General features: G+C 49.0%; 1 protein-coding gene across 2 annotated transcripts in view; it reads left to right on the forward strand.

The window, feature by feature from the left end:
* camsap1b (calmodulin regulated spectrin-associated protein 1b) overlaps positions 1–16,524 on the forward strand; it is a 38,143-nt gene that overhangs the window by 12,949 nt on the left and 8,670 nt on the right. Inside the window, exons 4-15 of one of the 2 annotated variants that reach the window (XM_030369695.1) lie at positions 1,094–1,255; positions 2,111–2,191; positions 2,604–2,636; positions 5,245–5,386; positions 6,386–6,525; positions 6,620–6,716; positions 7,334–7,490; positions 8,184–8,269; positions 8,440–8,524; positions 10,254–12,537; positions 13,277–13,413; positions 14,075–14,301. In XM_030369695.1, coding sequence (XP_030225555.1) covers positions 1,094–1,255; positions 2,111–2,191; positions 2,604–2,636; positions 5,245–5,386; positions 6,386–6,525; positions 6,620–6,716; positions 7,334–7,490; positions 8,184–8,269; positions 8,440–8,524; positions 10,254–12,537; positions 13,277–13,413; positions 14,075–14,301 — 3,631 coding nt within the window. The remainder of the gene's footprint in view (positions 1–1,093; positions 1,256–2,110; positions 2,192–2,603; positions 2,637–5,244; positions 5,387–6,385; positions 6,526–6,619; positions 6,717–7,333; positions 7,491–8,183; positions 8,270–8,439; positions 8,525–10,253; positions 12,538–13,276; positions 13,414–14,074; positions 14,302–16,524) is intronic. The other variant, XM_030369696.1, reaches the window with a different exon arrangement.

The raw sequence follows: 16,524 nt of genomic DNA on the forward strand, positions 1-16,524 counted from the left end.
AGCTCAGACGGACTGTGCCAATAGACATGGGCATGTAGTCTAGTGTGTGTGTAAGTGGTACTGCATGGTGTGAAGAGATGATTATGTGTTTCCTCAACTCAAAATCATTTTAATCGACAAAGATCTGATTCTTATCTGTGGTCCGAAATCAATGCGTTAACAGATCATGATTCATGGCCCTTCTTATTATGAAATTATCTATTTCGCCAATATGATCAAGTTATTTTGTTTCCTTATTAATCTGTTTATTCAAATACTTGGGTATTGAAGTTGTGAATTGGGTTGTTGATGAAGAATCGGTAGATGTTTGTGTACAGAAGTCTTTCCTGCCCTTTTCAGTGAAAAAGCCTTCCCAGTCATAACCTCAGTTCATTGTGTTGCAGAGGGAGCACTGAATTGCTCTAAGTAGCAGCCTAATCTCTGTGTTTTTCCTCAATTAGATTACTCTAAATGGTGGAGAGGCTGGCACTGCGCTCCTAACTACTCGTACTACTCAAACACAAACACAAGGGATTTGAAGCTACAATGTCTACTTTTTCCCCTGTTTGAGAAATCCAAGCTGAGGACTTTTATTTTGGTCTGTCTTGCTCGATGAAAACTAAAACAAAGAACAGGGTAACCTGCGTTCACCGGAACACTACCGCAAAGGGATTGCATACCTAGTACACACCAGACTACTAGCGAACACACCTTCAAACAATAAACGACAGATAGTAGGCCTTCATTTGCCTCCTGCAGGCATTAAAGACTTTCTGGTATGCGTCGGATGAGTTCAGGGGATGACGGGTTCCCTGCATCGATCAGGATGTTGTGGAGCAGGCCTGAACCAGTCTGAGACGTACCTGTGGTTCTGGGTGTGAAGCGTTATTAAAAAGCCATGCAAAGTCGTGTAGAGGTCCAGCATGTAGCAACTGGGCCCAGTTGGTTACTACTAGTATATTGTTTTAGAAATGTATACGTATGGAAGATGGTGTTGTGAATGTAAAAGCGGTACAGCAGTGGGGAGAAACTATATTTGAAGCGTTGTATCAAAGTTTTCAGCCTAAAGATTGACCCTCCTTTTCCGTCTCTCTCTCTCTCTCTCCCCTCCCAGAGTTCCCACATGCCGATGATCGACGCCCTGATGATGGCCTACACGGTGGAGATGATCAGCATCGAGAAGGTGGTGGCCTCCGTCAAGCGCTTCTCCACCTTCAGTGCCTCCAAGGAGCTGCCCTTCGACCTGGAGGACGCCATGTTGTTCTGGATCAACAAGGTCTGAGCCCCAACTGACTAGGGACAGAACAGCTTTCTCTAGGGACGGAACCGCTCTCCCTAGGGACTTTCCCGATCCCCAGCCTTCACAGCAAGGCGACTGAGCCAGTGTCTGGCCTCTGGTCACATGTCATGTAGACGGCCGTGACCCAGTGAAAGAACGGGGTCACTGGGGGGAGTTTGATAGTCTGTCCGCTCCAGCTTGGATTCCTTAGGGTCTGTGGGCCACTGATACCTAGTTTGGCCAATGACGAGCTGATATAGGTTAGATTATTAGACGCACGCATGCCACACACACATCAATAACACGTCCTGTTACGGCTGTCTGTTAGCGGGATGTAGGTCGTCTATGTTGCGCTGCCGTTGATGTTTATTTAATAAGGATTTCTGACACACTTTGCTGTCCTGGATGCTGTATATTTGTCTGTGGACTAGCGTCCTCTGCATCCTCCAGCCTCTACTGTAACGGTTGTGGTGGCAAACCAGGAGGAAGAGGCTGAGAAACAGGATGAGATGCTCCAATGTATTTCACCTGTTAGTAGTTTGTTCATTCAGATGCGGTGCCCAGTAACGGCGCATTGTTGGTGCTGAGTTGAGTGCAGAATAAAAGATGAATTAGCTGTCAAAACATCCTGTAAGTAGGAAACAAGATATTGGTGTGGCCGGGACCATGCAGAGTTGATGTTTATGTCCTGCATGAGTATATGTATGCCAGTGAGTTTCAGAAACTTGAACTTCTTCAAGTTGTTATTTGTAAGCGATCTTACTCAAGGAACTACCGGCCAGCCAGTGTGTTTGTGGAACTCGGCCCGAGGATTGCATCCGGATTGAATGTGAACTTTTTCTCCCTCTTCAGGTGAACATGAAGATGAGGGAGTACACAGAAAGGGAGCACAAAGTCAAGCAGCACCCGCTGGAGTCCCCCGGCCATCAGAAGGTAAAGCCAGGACTGCCCCCCTCCCTCCCTCCCTCCCTCTCTCTCTCCCTCTCTCCCTCCCACACCAACACAGGGAGCCAGAGCCGAAATGAATGCTGGAGGACATTTGAGCCAGTCGATGTGTACTTGCTTTATTTGTCTGCCTTTCTGACCTCTATGCAAACAACAGATGATGGTTGACATGACGGCCAGCAGATCTGTTCGCTGCCTTCCCCAATGGAGATCTGCGGACCTGCGGTCTTTTCTAGCTCCTTTCTCTAACCTCTAACCTAGATTAGATCCAAATCTGTCTGCTGCCTATAACCTTTGACCTATTGACCTCTCTTCCCTTATCCCCGCCCCCGCCCCCCCCTGCCCTTATCTCCTCCCCCCTTCCCTTCTCCCCCTTCTCTCCCCCCCTCGATCTGGATAGTCTCCTTCCAAATGGTATTGGAAACTAGTCCCTGTAAGTTGGATCATGGTCCCGTGCCCTCGCTTCCCTCCTCCTTCATCCCTCAAATCTCACCCCTCGCACGCATCGCTCTGTGTGGATGTGCACACTCCCGTGGCACTCTCCATCTCACCCTCTGGGGATGTGCACACTCCACCTCACCCTCTGTGGGGGATGTGCACACTCCATCTCACCCTCTAGGGATGTGCACACTCCATCTCACCCTCTAGGGATGTGCGCACTCCATCTCAGCCTCTGTGGGCATGTGCACACTCCATCTCGCCCTCTGGGGATGTGCACACTCTCATGGTTCACTCCAGCTCACCCCTGTCTTTATGTGCACACTCCCGTGGCTCACCCCCTGTGTGTTTATGTGCACACTCCTGTGGCTCACTCCAGCTCACCCTACCGTTGGAGACCCTGCGTCCTGACACCGGGACAACTGCCCGCTGTATTGTTGTTTTTATATTATTTTCTGTCACTCTGATATAAGTTCAACTTGTGTTTTTGTATACTCAGTGAATCCTTTTGATATGGGATCACAATGTGGTCCTCATCTCGAGCTTAACCATCCTGCAGTGTGTGTCGGTGTCTTGTGTGTGTGTGTGTGAGGGACTTCTGTTCAGCCATCGAGATGAAGGCTCATCCCTTTATCACTGTTTTCCTTTCGTTGTCGACTTTTCACATCTTGTTACAATCTCATTCTCCCTGAACAACTGTGTGCCCCCTGCCCGGTCTCTCATCTCTCATTTCCCCCTCGGCCTCATCTCCCTTTCCCCTCGGTCAATCTCACAACCTCACGTCCATGCTCTTCGTCCGCTCTGTCCCATCACAACCTCACCTCCACTGTCTCGTCTGCTGTGTTTGTGAATGTCAGTCTGACTTCATGCTGGCAAACTGCATGTTGGAGGCTGAGGAACACTTGGACGTGGTATGCTGTTCCTTCAGAGAACTGTTTTGTGTAGCTTGGTGTAACAATTTAAGTTTTCTTTTTATTTTAATGCAAAACCCGTTTAAAACATTGTTTAGCCAGAATAGGAGTTAATTCTCTTGATCCTTGAACAAGTATATAGAGTTCACAAGTTATCCTTTTTCAGCATGTTTCAATGCATTCCACTGGTCATTAGACAACAGAAGTACTTTCTGAAAATTTCTGAAAAGAGAATTCAATATTTATACACATCTGAAAATAGAAAGTTGGGATGTAGAAGGTTTCATTTTAGACTTTCTTTTACTAAATTCAAGCGTTTTGTTGTTTTCACGAAAAATATGTCTTGGTGTTCTAAACTGCCTCAAAGCTGGCTGAATAACTACCTTCTACATTTAAACGTCCCAAACTGGCAGTTCCCCACTGACCACATAATGTTAAACAATGTTTTACTAGGGCTGCATCATAAGAAGTCATTCCTTTTTAAAGTTCACTAGCTAGAATGTAACGTGTAGCAGTAGTTGATGTCCGTTGTACAGTAGCTTCTGTTGTGAATGATTGAGTTTGGAGCGAAAGGAAACCACCACACTAGATATGTTATACTTCCACACATTTTTTTAGTGAATGTTGCTGACGGCGTTCTGTGGGTGGCCCCTAGGAGGCCTATGGGTTTAACAGCAGCAATCCCTGTGTGTCCAGATCAAAACAACCTCCACATGCACACATTTAACCTCCGGTGTGTTTCAGGCCCATAATCCATCATCGGCCGTTCTTAACCATGCATCTCAGATCAGGGTCTTGATGCTCAACATCCTTTCGTGTTTTAAGCTGTCCCTTCTTCTTTTATGCCTGGCAGTGCAAAAAAGGTGTAAACACAAGTGACCGAGAGGTATGCATTCGCTATCAACAAATAAAGGCATGTATTGTTTTATAATTAATCATCTGGGACATTGAAAAAGCCTGTCCCTTACAGCCATGCAGAACCGTAATAACATAACTACTGCACTCTCAGGCATGTGATGCCTCTACGGTACATACGTCATGCGGTGCATCTCTGGACCAGTGTCCTTCTCAACCGACCGGCCTCACACACGCGTTTCCCAGAAAGTGGTTCAGTGAAAGCTGTGTGTGAGTGGGTTCCTCTACCAGCCAGCTTCCCCCGGTGGCCTGGTTCGACCGGCTGCCTTGCCAGGTCGTTCTCGTGCCCCGGTGGGGGGTGTTGTCTGACTGGTCATTAAATGCTTGTCATGTCATCGCTCTCTGCTTTAGCATCTCACCCCCTTCCACGAGCTGTCGAGTGCTCCAGGCTTCTCCCCTCGATGTCTAGCCAATGTGGGGACAATAAACCGTTCCTTCAGTCAGAACCACCTTGTGGAATTTAGACGGCTGGTCTGCGTTAACCTATAAACATCCAGCAAAGTGTGAGTGGGCCTATTGTAATGGAATTGGATTGCTCCACTTTGGAACGACCCCCCCCGGGGAGAATCCTGGTCTAAAACACGACGACATGTCGTAGGAAGTGCCTCAGTATCTACGTGGAAGATCTGAGATCAGTCAGTGGGACCTGCCGCTCATTGCTTCTAGGTTATTGTCACGTGCCGCTCTTCGTAGTCTATGGGTTAGCGGTGGTGGCCTTGAGTCGATCAAACCATCCCACTGACTCTCACCGCCTCGCCCCCGCCCCCTGGTGGCTAGGTGCGGTACCGCCGGGAGCATGGAGGCGGACGCCTGCTGCCCTTCTTCCCCGTCATGGAGGACCTGATGAAGGACGTGTGCGACGGTGCGGCGCTGCTCTCCGTGGTCCACTACTACTGCCCCGACGTCATGAAGCTAGAGGGTAGGGCTGCACGATATGGGCAAAATATGATATCCCGATATTTTTTGGCTGAATGGCGATATACGATTTATATCTCGATATTTTCTATAGAGTGGGTTAGATGTTTTTTTTGTAAGTCAAAAGCCAAATGTGAGATGTTGCAAGCACTTTTATTAAAACATAGGTCAGTATTACTGCAACATGTGATTTTTTTTATAGTTATTTTCAACAGAATTGAGTGAACATGTTTAAAAAAAAAGGATGTTTTTCACCTTCTTCACAAAATAATCACCTATGCAAAACAATATAAAGCTGTAGGTTACACACATTAGCTACCATTAAGAGCATTGGCTTCGTCGCATTGTCCTGCGTCGTACGGTGAGGGTTTCAGTGCGCCGTTACTTTAATCCCCCGCCCCCTCCCTTCTCCGTTCCATTTGTGAACATGTTTGGTTCTCTAAGAGCATTGTATAAAGCCTGCCCCATATAAAATATACGGTTGTGATGGGCTCAACCGGGATTCTTGAAATCTGTCTGGCTGTGTGGGGGCTTGATGAAAACCATGAGCTCTCAGATTCGTCTTGTTCCCAGGCTAAGGAGTGTTATGCTGGGCTTATCAACGGGTACTGAGGATTACACCCCAACAATGAACAGTCTAGTGGTCACGGTGCCTTCTTAAGCTAAATCTTTTCCCGCTGCCTTAATTGGACGTGTTGCACGCCAGATTAACACAACTTGTGGATACAAAGGACATACGAATCTAACAGTGCCTTTCAAACGAGTCATGGGACTTTAATTGTGCAAGGCCCTTGCGTGCCAGGCTTTATTGTGACGCGAGCCCGTTTTTAAACATGAGATCGTTTCCGGTACAGTGTTGAATTTGATAGCCCCGTGAGAGGCTATTCTGGGGGGCCGTACGTGGCACGCCGTCCCGAGCTACTGGGACATTTATAGACTCCAGGTCACTGGGTTTTAGTTTTGGTTTTTCCCGTGTTGACTCCTGCCTCTGCCTCTCATCCAGACATCGCCCTGAAGGAGGTGACCTCGATGGCCGACAGCCTCTACAACCTCCAGCTGCTCAAAGAGTTCTCCAGCGAGTATCTGAACAAGAGCTTCTACCTGTCCCAGGAGGACATGCTGTACTCGCCGCTGGTGCTGAAGGTACACGATGGGCTGATGACCAGACGTTCTCCAACGCCACGTTCTGTTCAGTCCTCTGTGGATGTTATAACACGTCCCCTCTCTCTCTCTCCAGCACAACGTGATGGTGTTCATCGCGGAGCTCTTCTGGTGGTTTGAGACGGTCAAACCCGAGTTTGTCCAACCCAAGCACCTGCAGGAGTTCAAGGATGGTGGGCAGCAGCTTCCCTCTCCTGACTCCTCTCCTCTCTCTCCTCTCCCCTCTCTCCCCTGACCCTGACTTATTTTCCTTTCCTCTGACTCTACTCCTCTCCTTACTCCTCCTCTCCTCCCCTCCTCTCCTCTCCTTACTCCTCCTCTCCTCTCCTCCTCTCCTCTCCTTACTCCTCCTCTCCTCCTCTCCTTACTCCTCCTCTCCTCTCCTTACTCCTCCTCTCCTGACTCCTCCTCTCCTGACTCCTCTCCTCTTCTCCTCTCTAACTCCACTCTTCTGCTTACTCCTCCTCTCCTAACTCCTCTCCTTACTCCTCCTCTCCTCATCCTACTCCTCCTCTCCTCTTCTTACTCCTCCTCTCCTACTCCTCTCCTCTCCTAACTCCTCTCCTTACTCCTCCTCTCCCTCCCCTCTAATTCCTCCCCTCCTGACTCCTCTCCCCTCCTGACTCCTCTCCTCCCCTCTAACTCCTCCTGACTCCTCCCCTTTAACTCCTCTCCTCTCCTGACTCCTCCTCTCCTCTCCTGACTCCTCTCCTCCCCTCTAACTCCTCCTGACTCCTCCCCTCTAACTCCTCTCCCTCCTGACTCCTCCTCCTCCTCTCTCTCCCTCCAGCTCAAGCCCTGGCTCAGCCCAAGTGCTCTCGTCCCACCGTCCCCATCTCCAACGCCACCAAGCGTAGCTTCCTGGCCAGCCCCGGCATAGCCGAGTCCCAGAGCAACCCTGAGGCCTGCAGCCGCTACTTCCTGCACCCTGAGGAGTCTGACCCCATGTGAGTCAGCGCTCCTGCTCACATTATGCGTGTCCGTTATTATCAGCCTTGTGCGTTTTACATTGTTTTGGCCTCTCTTATTTTATGTATCTGTTGTGTATCTGTTATGTTTGTCTTGTGTCTCGTGGCTGTCGCCGCCGCATTATTGTCTGGGGAATTTATCATGCAATTATTTGTTGAGCTTCTTTAATTGATATACTGTTCACATAGTTAATAATAATGATAATAAGGATGAGGATAAGACCATTAGGGTTTGAATCTAAAGTGAAATCCAACAGTTTCGTTGATCAGTAATGCGGTGAATTAGTCTTTTCTTTTTTATATCCAGTATAGTGGGAGGATTTATTATATATTCTGTGTATACAGCGTGTGTTATCCTAATGATATCGCCACTTCTAACTTAAATGTGTTAACCCTGCACCAATAACAATGTATCTTGGTATAAGACAAACCTCAACTGCATTGGAATTAAAGAATATCCCAAACACAAATACTACCCAGTGCAAAATCTATAAAATGTAAATGTAACCGAAAATGTAGAGCGAATGACTTCCTATTCCCCCCAAACCAATGATCGTAAATCTTTACTAAACTAATTGGATTGGGTCAGTGAGTCTGCCAATGCTGGACTAGCTTTAGCAGTGCAGCCCGAGCCGTTCAGTCACTGACTGCGCTGCCTTGCGTTGGTTTCAGGAAGGGCAGCGCATCGTTCAGCCCCTCCCACCCGCTGCTCCCTCTCAGACAGAGGCAGCAGAAGACGCAGGCCGATGAAGGGGGAGGTAAGCTGTCTTCGTCATAAAGTGCTTTTACTACGTCTTCGGCTTGAGAAATGTATTGCTAACTAGCATAGAAGACCTGTGTTAACGTTGTCCTCTGTTGGCAAGAGAGAGCTCAAAACGTAGCGGTGCTGTTCTGTGATACAAGTGATCTGTATGTGTTTGGTGGTCAGGTCTGAGGAACCGGTCAAACTCTCTGACGCAGATGGAGGGACCGCCCCGAGGCTCCGTCATCGCCTGGCCGGACAAGAGACAGAGGTACACTCAGACGTAAACACACTGAAGCCCTTACGGCGTCGGTGTCTACACGTTCTACACTGTCATTATATGCTAGTGGTTGGGTGGAGTAGTGCATTGTGTTTACCTAACCGTCTAAGATTGTACCATGCATCAATGAAATCCATTTAAGATCGCACTTATAAACACATGCTGTCAACTTCTCGTCCATGTTGTCTGTAATGTTAATGCTAACTAGGGCTGACCTCTCATAGTCGACTAGACCACTAACTAGTCGCGTGGTTCTTGGCCCACTGAGGATTTTGCCAGCTGAGGTGTGGTTTCATGATAAGCTTTCATTTTTTTTAGTCTCCCCATGTTTCATATTTATCATAGTCTCTCCATGTTTCATATTTATCATAGTCTCCCCATGTTTCATTCGTATTTATCAGTCCCCATGTTTCATTTTTTATCATATTCTCTCTATTTTCATATTTATCAGATTCTCACCATGTTTCAAATGTATCCAAGTCTCTCCATGTTTCATATTCATAATAGTCTCTCCAGTTCCATTTTTTATCAGCCTCCCCATGTTTCAATGTCACTGAACTTAAAATAGGTCTGTTCGCCGACGTTAAGCGGCTGGCCCTGGTAGCTGGACCTCCCACGCGTTTGTCGATTTCTACAACAATGCCGCCTGCCAGGAAACTGAAAGTGAAATGTATACCAGCTGAGCGCTGCCGTGGTGGTGTATTAGGATGATCACACCTCTCAATAGCAGCTTGCGTCGTGTGAATCTCTTGTTTGAGAGATATTGGATATTCACACTCTGAATTACAGCGTTGTGAAGCAGGGAACTAAAGATGTGATCATTGGTATGAGTCTGTATATATAGTGGTGTATACCTGCCAAGGAGACGTCTCTATACAGCCATCGTTTGGTCAATATTTCTACACAAAAGGCGAATTACAAAGAACCCTACCCCGAAAACTAAAATGCTGCGTCTCCTGTTTTACAGTGTCCCCAATAGAAGAAACTTTAAAACCTAATTTTAGAACCCTTTTGGCTCTACAATAGTAAGAAGCAGGCTGAAAAGCTCTAGTTGTGGTGTAACACACAAAGACTGTATCGATTTCATGGGGGAACTAACTTTCGAGTCTTGTTAATTGGTGGAAACCATCACAGTCCTTCCTTCCATATCGAAAAAGCTCCTACAAAACGAATATGCCTTGACTGGGTATTCGATTACCTTTTCTGGTATTCCATGCACTCATGATAACTAGAATTAACTGTTGAAGCAAAATATATCAATAGTTACGATTTAACACCACCTTTGACGGAACATTTTGCGAGTATGAAAAAAATAATTATGACTATAGTCGACAAATAATCAGGATGGACTGCTTTCAGTGTTCCCGACAATCTTAGTCGGGAACATCCCTACTGCTGACAGCCCAACCCATTAGATTCAGTGTTTCCCCCAGAAAGTCAAGGTGGTCAAGGTGGTCAAGGAGCCATTCCATTCAGAAAGCTTTAGGGTACGACCACTGTTAATAATGTATTATTTATCATTAGGTTTTCTTTCCCTAAGAGAGTTTTGTGCTTTGTGCATAATAATAAAAAAATATTTATTATAATTCTTTTATTTTTATACATTGGTAGTCAAGGCGGGGCCCTATTGTTGTTAAGGCGGCCGCTTAACCATACAGTACTGGGGTAAACACTGAGATTAGCTTGTAACTGAACCGTCTGATCTCCTCCTCCCCGGTAGGCCGATGTCCAGCCTCAACCCCTACCTGATGGACGGCGAGGCGGACCTGGCGTCGGGCGACAGCGTGAGCCTGGCGCGCTCCATCAGCAAGGACAGCCTGGCCTCCAACATCCTCAACGTCACGCCCAAGCACCAGGCCGCCGGGCTCCACCCCCAGCCCGGGCACCACCCCATGCAGGGGCTCCACTCCCAGCCCCCCCGCCGGGTCAACGGCCACGGCCTCCTGGGCAACGTCCACATGGACGACGAGGACGACGAGGACGGCCTGCCGGCGGGGGTCCGGCCCCACGTGGCCGCGGCCCCCCGTGGGGTCGAGGTCCGGCCCCCCCCCGCGGAGTCCGACCCCGAGGCGGACGGCTTCTTCCTGGAGCCCCTGACGCCGGCGGTGCTGCGGCCCGCCAAGGAGAAGTCGGTGTGCCTGAACAAGGAGGACGAGTGCGGGGAGGGTCCGCGGCCGTCCGGGAGGGGCTCGCTGCGCCGGGGCGACGCCCCCTCCTCGGCCGTGAGGAGAAAAACCCCCTCGCTCCTCAACCGCACCTTCGTCTCGGGGGAGGAGGACCCCCCGTCGCCGCTGGAGCCCCCCCAGGGCGCAGCCGCCGCTCCGGACCCCCAGACCAGGGGGCAGCGCTCCTCGGGCTTCTTCCTGCACGTGGACAGCGTGGAGGACGAGGCGGAGCCGGAGCCGGAGCCAGAGCGGGACCCCCCCGCGGACGAGGACGATGACGAGGACCTGGACGAGGCCCTCACCACCAAGGACCCCAACTGGCAGAGGAAGGCCTTCTCCGACGAGGAGGAGGAGTCGGCCAAGCTGCGGGAGGACATGAAGGTGAAGGAGCACGTGGACAAGGAGGACAAGGAGGCGGGCGGCGGCAGCGGGCGCTCCAGCCCCTGCCTCAGCAACCACTCGCAGGCCAGCAGCGTGGCCAGCTGCAGCGTGCGCATGACCTCCTTCGCCGAGCGCCGCGCCCACCACCAGCGCTTCGGCAGCAACCACGACCTGCGCTCCAGCGCCTCCAGCTCCCAGCGGACCACGCCCGACGGCTCCGAGTGCAGCGGGCCCCTGGCCTCCTCCTGGAGGCTGAAGCGGGACCAGAGCCCCTCGTCCCCCCTGGGGGCCCGCGGCGGCGGGGAGGGCGGCGGCGGCGGCGGCGGCGGCGGCGCCAACATGCTGGCGTCGGAGCTGGTGCAGCTCCACATGCAGCTGGAGGAGAAGCGGCGGGCCATCGAGCACCAGAAGAAGAAGATGGAGGTGCTGTCGGCGCGGCAGCGGCAGAAGCTGGGCAAGGCGGCGTTCCTGCACATCGTCAAGAAGGGCGGCGGCAGGAGCGACACGCTGCCCAACCCGCTCAAGGCGGACTTCTCCAAGGACGACGTGAACGGGGGGAAGGACGCGGCGTCCAAGGACGACTTCTGCGTGGAAGCCCTGAGGGCAGAGAAGGAGGCGGAGCCGTCCCCCCCGCCGCCGGTCGCCCTGGAGACGGAGAAGAAGGGCGGCAACGGGGGCTTCCACCCGGAGGAGGAGCTGGACCTGAACGAGTGCAACCGCTCCATCGAGCTGCTGAACGACGCCATCGGCAGCATCCAGCAGCAGATGATGCAGCTGTCCTTCCAGCAGGAGATGCTCATGAAGCAGAACGTGACGACGCTCCCCGCGGCCGGCCTCCCGCCGCCCGCCGCCGACCCCAACGTCCGCGCCGCCGTGCACTACGTGGAGGCCACGGGCGCCGCCCCCGCCATGCGGAAGCCCCCCAAGCTGTCCTCGGCCCGCGGCCCCAGGACCAAGCCGTCGGAGCTCAAGATCGCCAAGGAGACGAGCCGCCCGGCCTCCCGGACCCTCGGCCAGAGCGCGGCGGAGAGCCCTTCCAACGCGAGGCTCACCCCCGGGGGGCGGTCCCCCAGGGACCCCCCCGACAGCCCCCGGACCCCCGCCGCCGCCGCCCCGGAGCCCTCCCACCGGCCGGGCGCCGGCCACCAGCGGAGCGCCTCCTTCCGGCTCAACGACGAGGACAACATGCGCCAGCCCACCCGGCTGGACCCCGCGGCGCTGGCCGCCTCGGAGGTGTCCTCCTCCTCCTGCGTCGAGGGCCCCCCCGGGCCCCCGGAGCCGGGCGCCGACGAGGGCCGGAGGAGGGAGGGGGCGGAGGAGCTCCAGCGCAGCAGGGCCCCCCTGATCGAGGTGGACCTGTCGGGGCTCGGGGACCCGGAGGAGGAGGGCGGGGCGCCCGACGTCTCGGTGGACGGCCTGGACGGGGAGCAGAAGGCCGTCCTGGGCTTCTTCTTCAAGGTGGGGTTTGACTCGCGTACGGGGGGGGGGGGGGGGGGGGGCTACTGGTCACGGGGTTCTGGGGGAGGGCGGAGCTTCTGACAACGGCTGGTTGTCGGAGGAGGACACGTTAATTATAATACATTTTATTTATATCTCTTTCGTTATGTGTCGTTGTATTTCTAGACACTCAAACACATTTTTATCTGGTTTACTTTGAAATACTGTATATGCTAGACCAAAATAAGTAATTAAGTAAAAACAAATACAACTCAAGGCTCTGTAGTTTATGTTATGATTAGGATATGGTTAAATATATATGGTTAAATATAAGAATTGTAAGACAGGAGGTCTAAACCTCCCGGTTTCCACAACTTTGTGAATACATGATGTTAACGGGCTGAGCAGTTGATTAGTAGTTATGATTATAACCTTAATAATAATTGAATGGTTTTTTTTACAGCGCTTCTCTAAGTACTCAAAGACACTTTACAAAATTGAATACCTACAAACAGTGCAGACACACTCAAACCAAAAAGGAAAATAAACAGCACAACAAAAGACAACACATTTAGATAGAGGGAGATTGCGCAAGATGGCGGAGGATGATTTGTCAGATGTTGTAGGCCTGAAGAGATGGGTTTTAAGTTGACTTTTGAATGAAAGGGGTGTATCAGAGTTTCGGATGGCCAGAAACTCAGATACAGAACCTTAGTAAGGGGACTGACGATGACGTGGGGATGTTGTTGTGGTGTTCCAGGACGAGCAGAAGGCGGAGGACGAGCTGGCCAAGAAGCGTGCCGCCTTCCTGCTGAAGCAGCAGAAGAAGGCTGAGGAGGCACGCCTCCGCAAGTACCAGCTGGAGGCGGAGTCTGAGCTGAAGAGAGAGGAAGCAAGGTGAGACGGCACCTAGAGTCTATACCCACAGACTGATGACGTAATGTGTTACCATGATAATGTTTCCAACAGTAACCATATGATAATGTACTCTGTAACTTATGATACGATAATGGTATCTAGTATATAGTATCTAGTAGTAACCATATGATAATGTACTCGGTAACATACGATACGATAATGGTATCTAGTATATAGTATCTAGTAGTAACCATATGATAATGTACTCGGTAACATACGATACGATAATGGTATCTAGTATATAATATATAGTATCTAGTAGTAACCATATGATAATGTACTCTGTAACTTACGATACGATAATGGTATCTAGTATATAATATATAGTATCTAGTAGTAAGGATATGATAATGCTTCCAACAGTAACCATATGATAATGTACTCTGTAACTTACGATACGATAATGGTATCTAGTATATAATATATAGTATCTATTGGTAACCATATGATAATGTACTCTGTAACATACGATACGATAATGGTATCTAGTATATAATATATAGTATCTAGTAGTAACCATATGATAATGTACTCTGTAACATACGATACGGTAATGGTATCTAGTATATAATATATAGTATCTAGTAGTAACCATATGGTAATGTACTCTGTAACTTACGATACGATAACGTCTCCCCAGGCGGAAGGCGGACGAGGACCAGCGGAAGAAGGAGGAGGAGAAGACGCGGCGGGAGCTGATCAAGCAGGAGTACCTGCGACGCAAGCAGCAGGAGCTCCTCGAGGAGCAGGGCCTGGCCCGGCCCAAGCTCCCCAAACTCCCCAAGACCCCCAAGCCCAAGCAGAAGGCCCGGCCCAAGTCCATCTTCAGGGAGGAGTCGGCCAGCGACAAGTGCTCTTCCTCCATGCGTAAGAGCTCCTCCAGATCTCTTCTGGCCTATCCGTGTCCAAGTCATGCTTTTTTACATTTACATTTCAGGGCATTTAGCAGATGCTTTTATCCAAAGCGACTTAGAATGTGTACATTTGTCAGAAGAAAGGGAAACGACAACATATCGCTGTCGGCACTGTGAGGATGTTCATAGAAACAAGTGCCAAGCACTAACGATAATTAGGTTTAGGGATCGACCGATATATCGGTCGGCCGATATTATCGGCCGATATTCGCGTTTTTTTACGTGTATCGGTATCGGCCGATACGCGGCCGATTTTCGCCGATTTTTTTTTTTTTTATTATTTTTTTTTACTTGTTCTACCTCACCTGTTTTTACTATTTGTTAAATATAGTTTTTTATATTGAAGTTCAATAAATGTTCCTTTTTTTTAATTGAGACTTGTAACATTTGTTATCAGTGTCATTTTTATGATTGAGGGAGCAAAAAAAAAAAAAAAAAAAAAAAAAAAAAAAAAAAAGTAGTATCGGCTCTAAATATCGGTATCGCCGTATCGGCGTATCGGCTAAGGCTGATGAAAAAATATCGGTATCGTATCGGCCCTTAAAAATCCGTATCGGTCGATCCCTAATTAGGTTAGCCCATTCCCCGTATACACAGAGGCGGACAGAGTACACAGCTTCCTTACTTGAGTAAAAGTACAGATACCCCTTGCTAAATTTTACTCAAGTACAAGTAAAAGTACTACAGTCAGATGTCTACTTAAGTAAAAGTACTGAAGTACTTGTTTTTAAAAGTACTTGAGTATCAAGAGTACAAGAGTATGTTTTCTAAATATTGCATTACTACTGCCACAGTGCTTACATTTATGTATAGAAACGTCCTACATAGAGTTATGAAAAATGTTAACACCTTGGGGAATGTAAAAGGAATTGAAAGTAAAATCAAGTAATTTTCATCTTTTTACCATGGCAATAGCACAATAGTATACAGTATAACAGTATACTCAAGAACATAAAAACAATTGCTCAGCTTACATAAATATGCAATATCAGAAAAGAAAATTCAGCTAACAATTCTATGTATGTGTGAGTTTCTCCGTTTTTTTATCAATCAAATCAACAATCGTCTCTCATCTAATTCTGACCATGGAGTTGGCTTTGGCGGAAAGCGAAGGTGATTGCTGATAGGCTGAAGGCTGTCCTAATCAGTTTGAGAGGGAATCACGTTTGAGAGGGAAACAACAAATTGAGGGTTTCCGTGATTTTTCTTTTCTCCTTTTATTTTTCAGAAGGAGTAACGGGTACTCACGGTTATGGATAGAAATGTAACGGAGTAAAGAGTACAATATTTGCCTCTCAAATGTACTTGAGTAAAGTCATGAGTACTCCCAAAAAATGATACTCAAGTAAAGTACAGATCCCTCAAAATTGTACTTAAGTACTGTACTCAAGTAAATGTACTCCGTTACTGTCCGGCTCTGCGTATACAACAAAGATAGCTAGGATACGATGCTAATTAATTTTTTTGCATCGTAAGTGCAAGGACGTACAACATTGAATAAGTGCAAGGAAGTACAGCATACAATAAATGGTACTGCTGTAAACTAGACCATGCAGTCTCTGTGCAGCCTAGAAATGGGAGAAAAACTAACACTTTCGGCAAGAGGTAATGATGGGCTTTGGGTCACAAAAACAATGATTGCTGTTTTACTTTTGGTTAAAGTCTTCATATTGAATGGAGTTATATGATAAAAGTTCATCCTTGACGGGACATTCAAGCGCCAAAGTAGAGAGTACCCAGCAGAAGTAGAAATCAAGAGATAAAAATTGTAATTCAAATCCTTCACACACGAACCACACACTCCTTCAGTGGAGGATGATGTTGATGAGGTTCCTCTGTGTGATTCCACTCAGTGGAGGATGATGTTGATGAGGTTCCTCTGTGTGATTCCACTCAGTGGAGGATGATGTGGATGAGGGTCCTCTGTGTGATTCCACTCAGTGGAGGATGATGTTGATGAGGGTCCTCTGTGTGATTCCACTCAGTGGAGGATGATGTTGATGAGGTTCCTCTGTGTGATTCCGCTCAGTGGAGGATGAGGTTGATGAGGTTCCTCTGTGTGATTCCACTCAGTGGAGAGTGAATTTGATGAGGTTCCTCTGTGTGCTTCCACTCAGTGGAGGATGATGTGGATGAGGTTCCTCTGTGTGATTCCACTCAGTGGAGGATGAGGTTG

This window comes from Gadus morhua, chromosome 11, assembly GCF_902167405.1.
Source record: "Gadus morhua chromosome 11, gadMor3.0, whole genome shotgun sequence".
Classification (NCBI taxonomy): Eukaryota; Metazoa; Chordata; class Actinopteri; order Gadiformes; family Gadidae; genus Gadus; species Gadus morhua.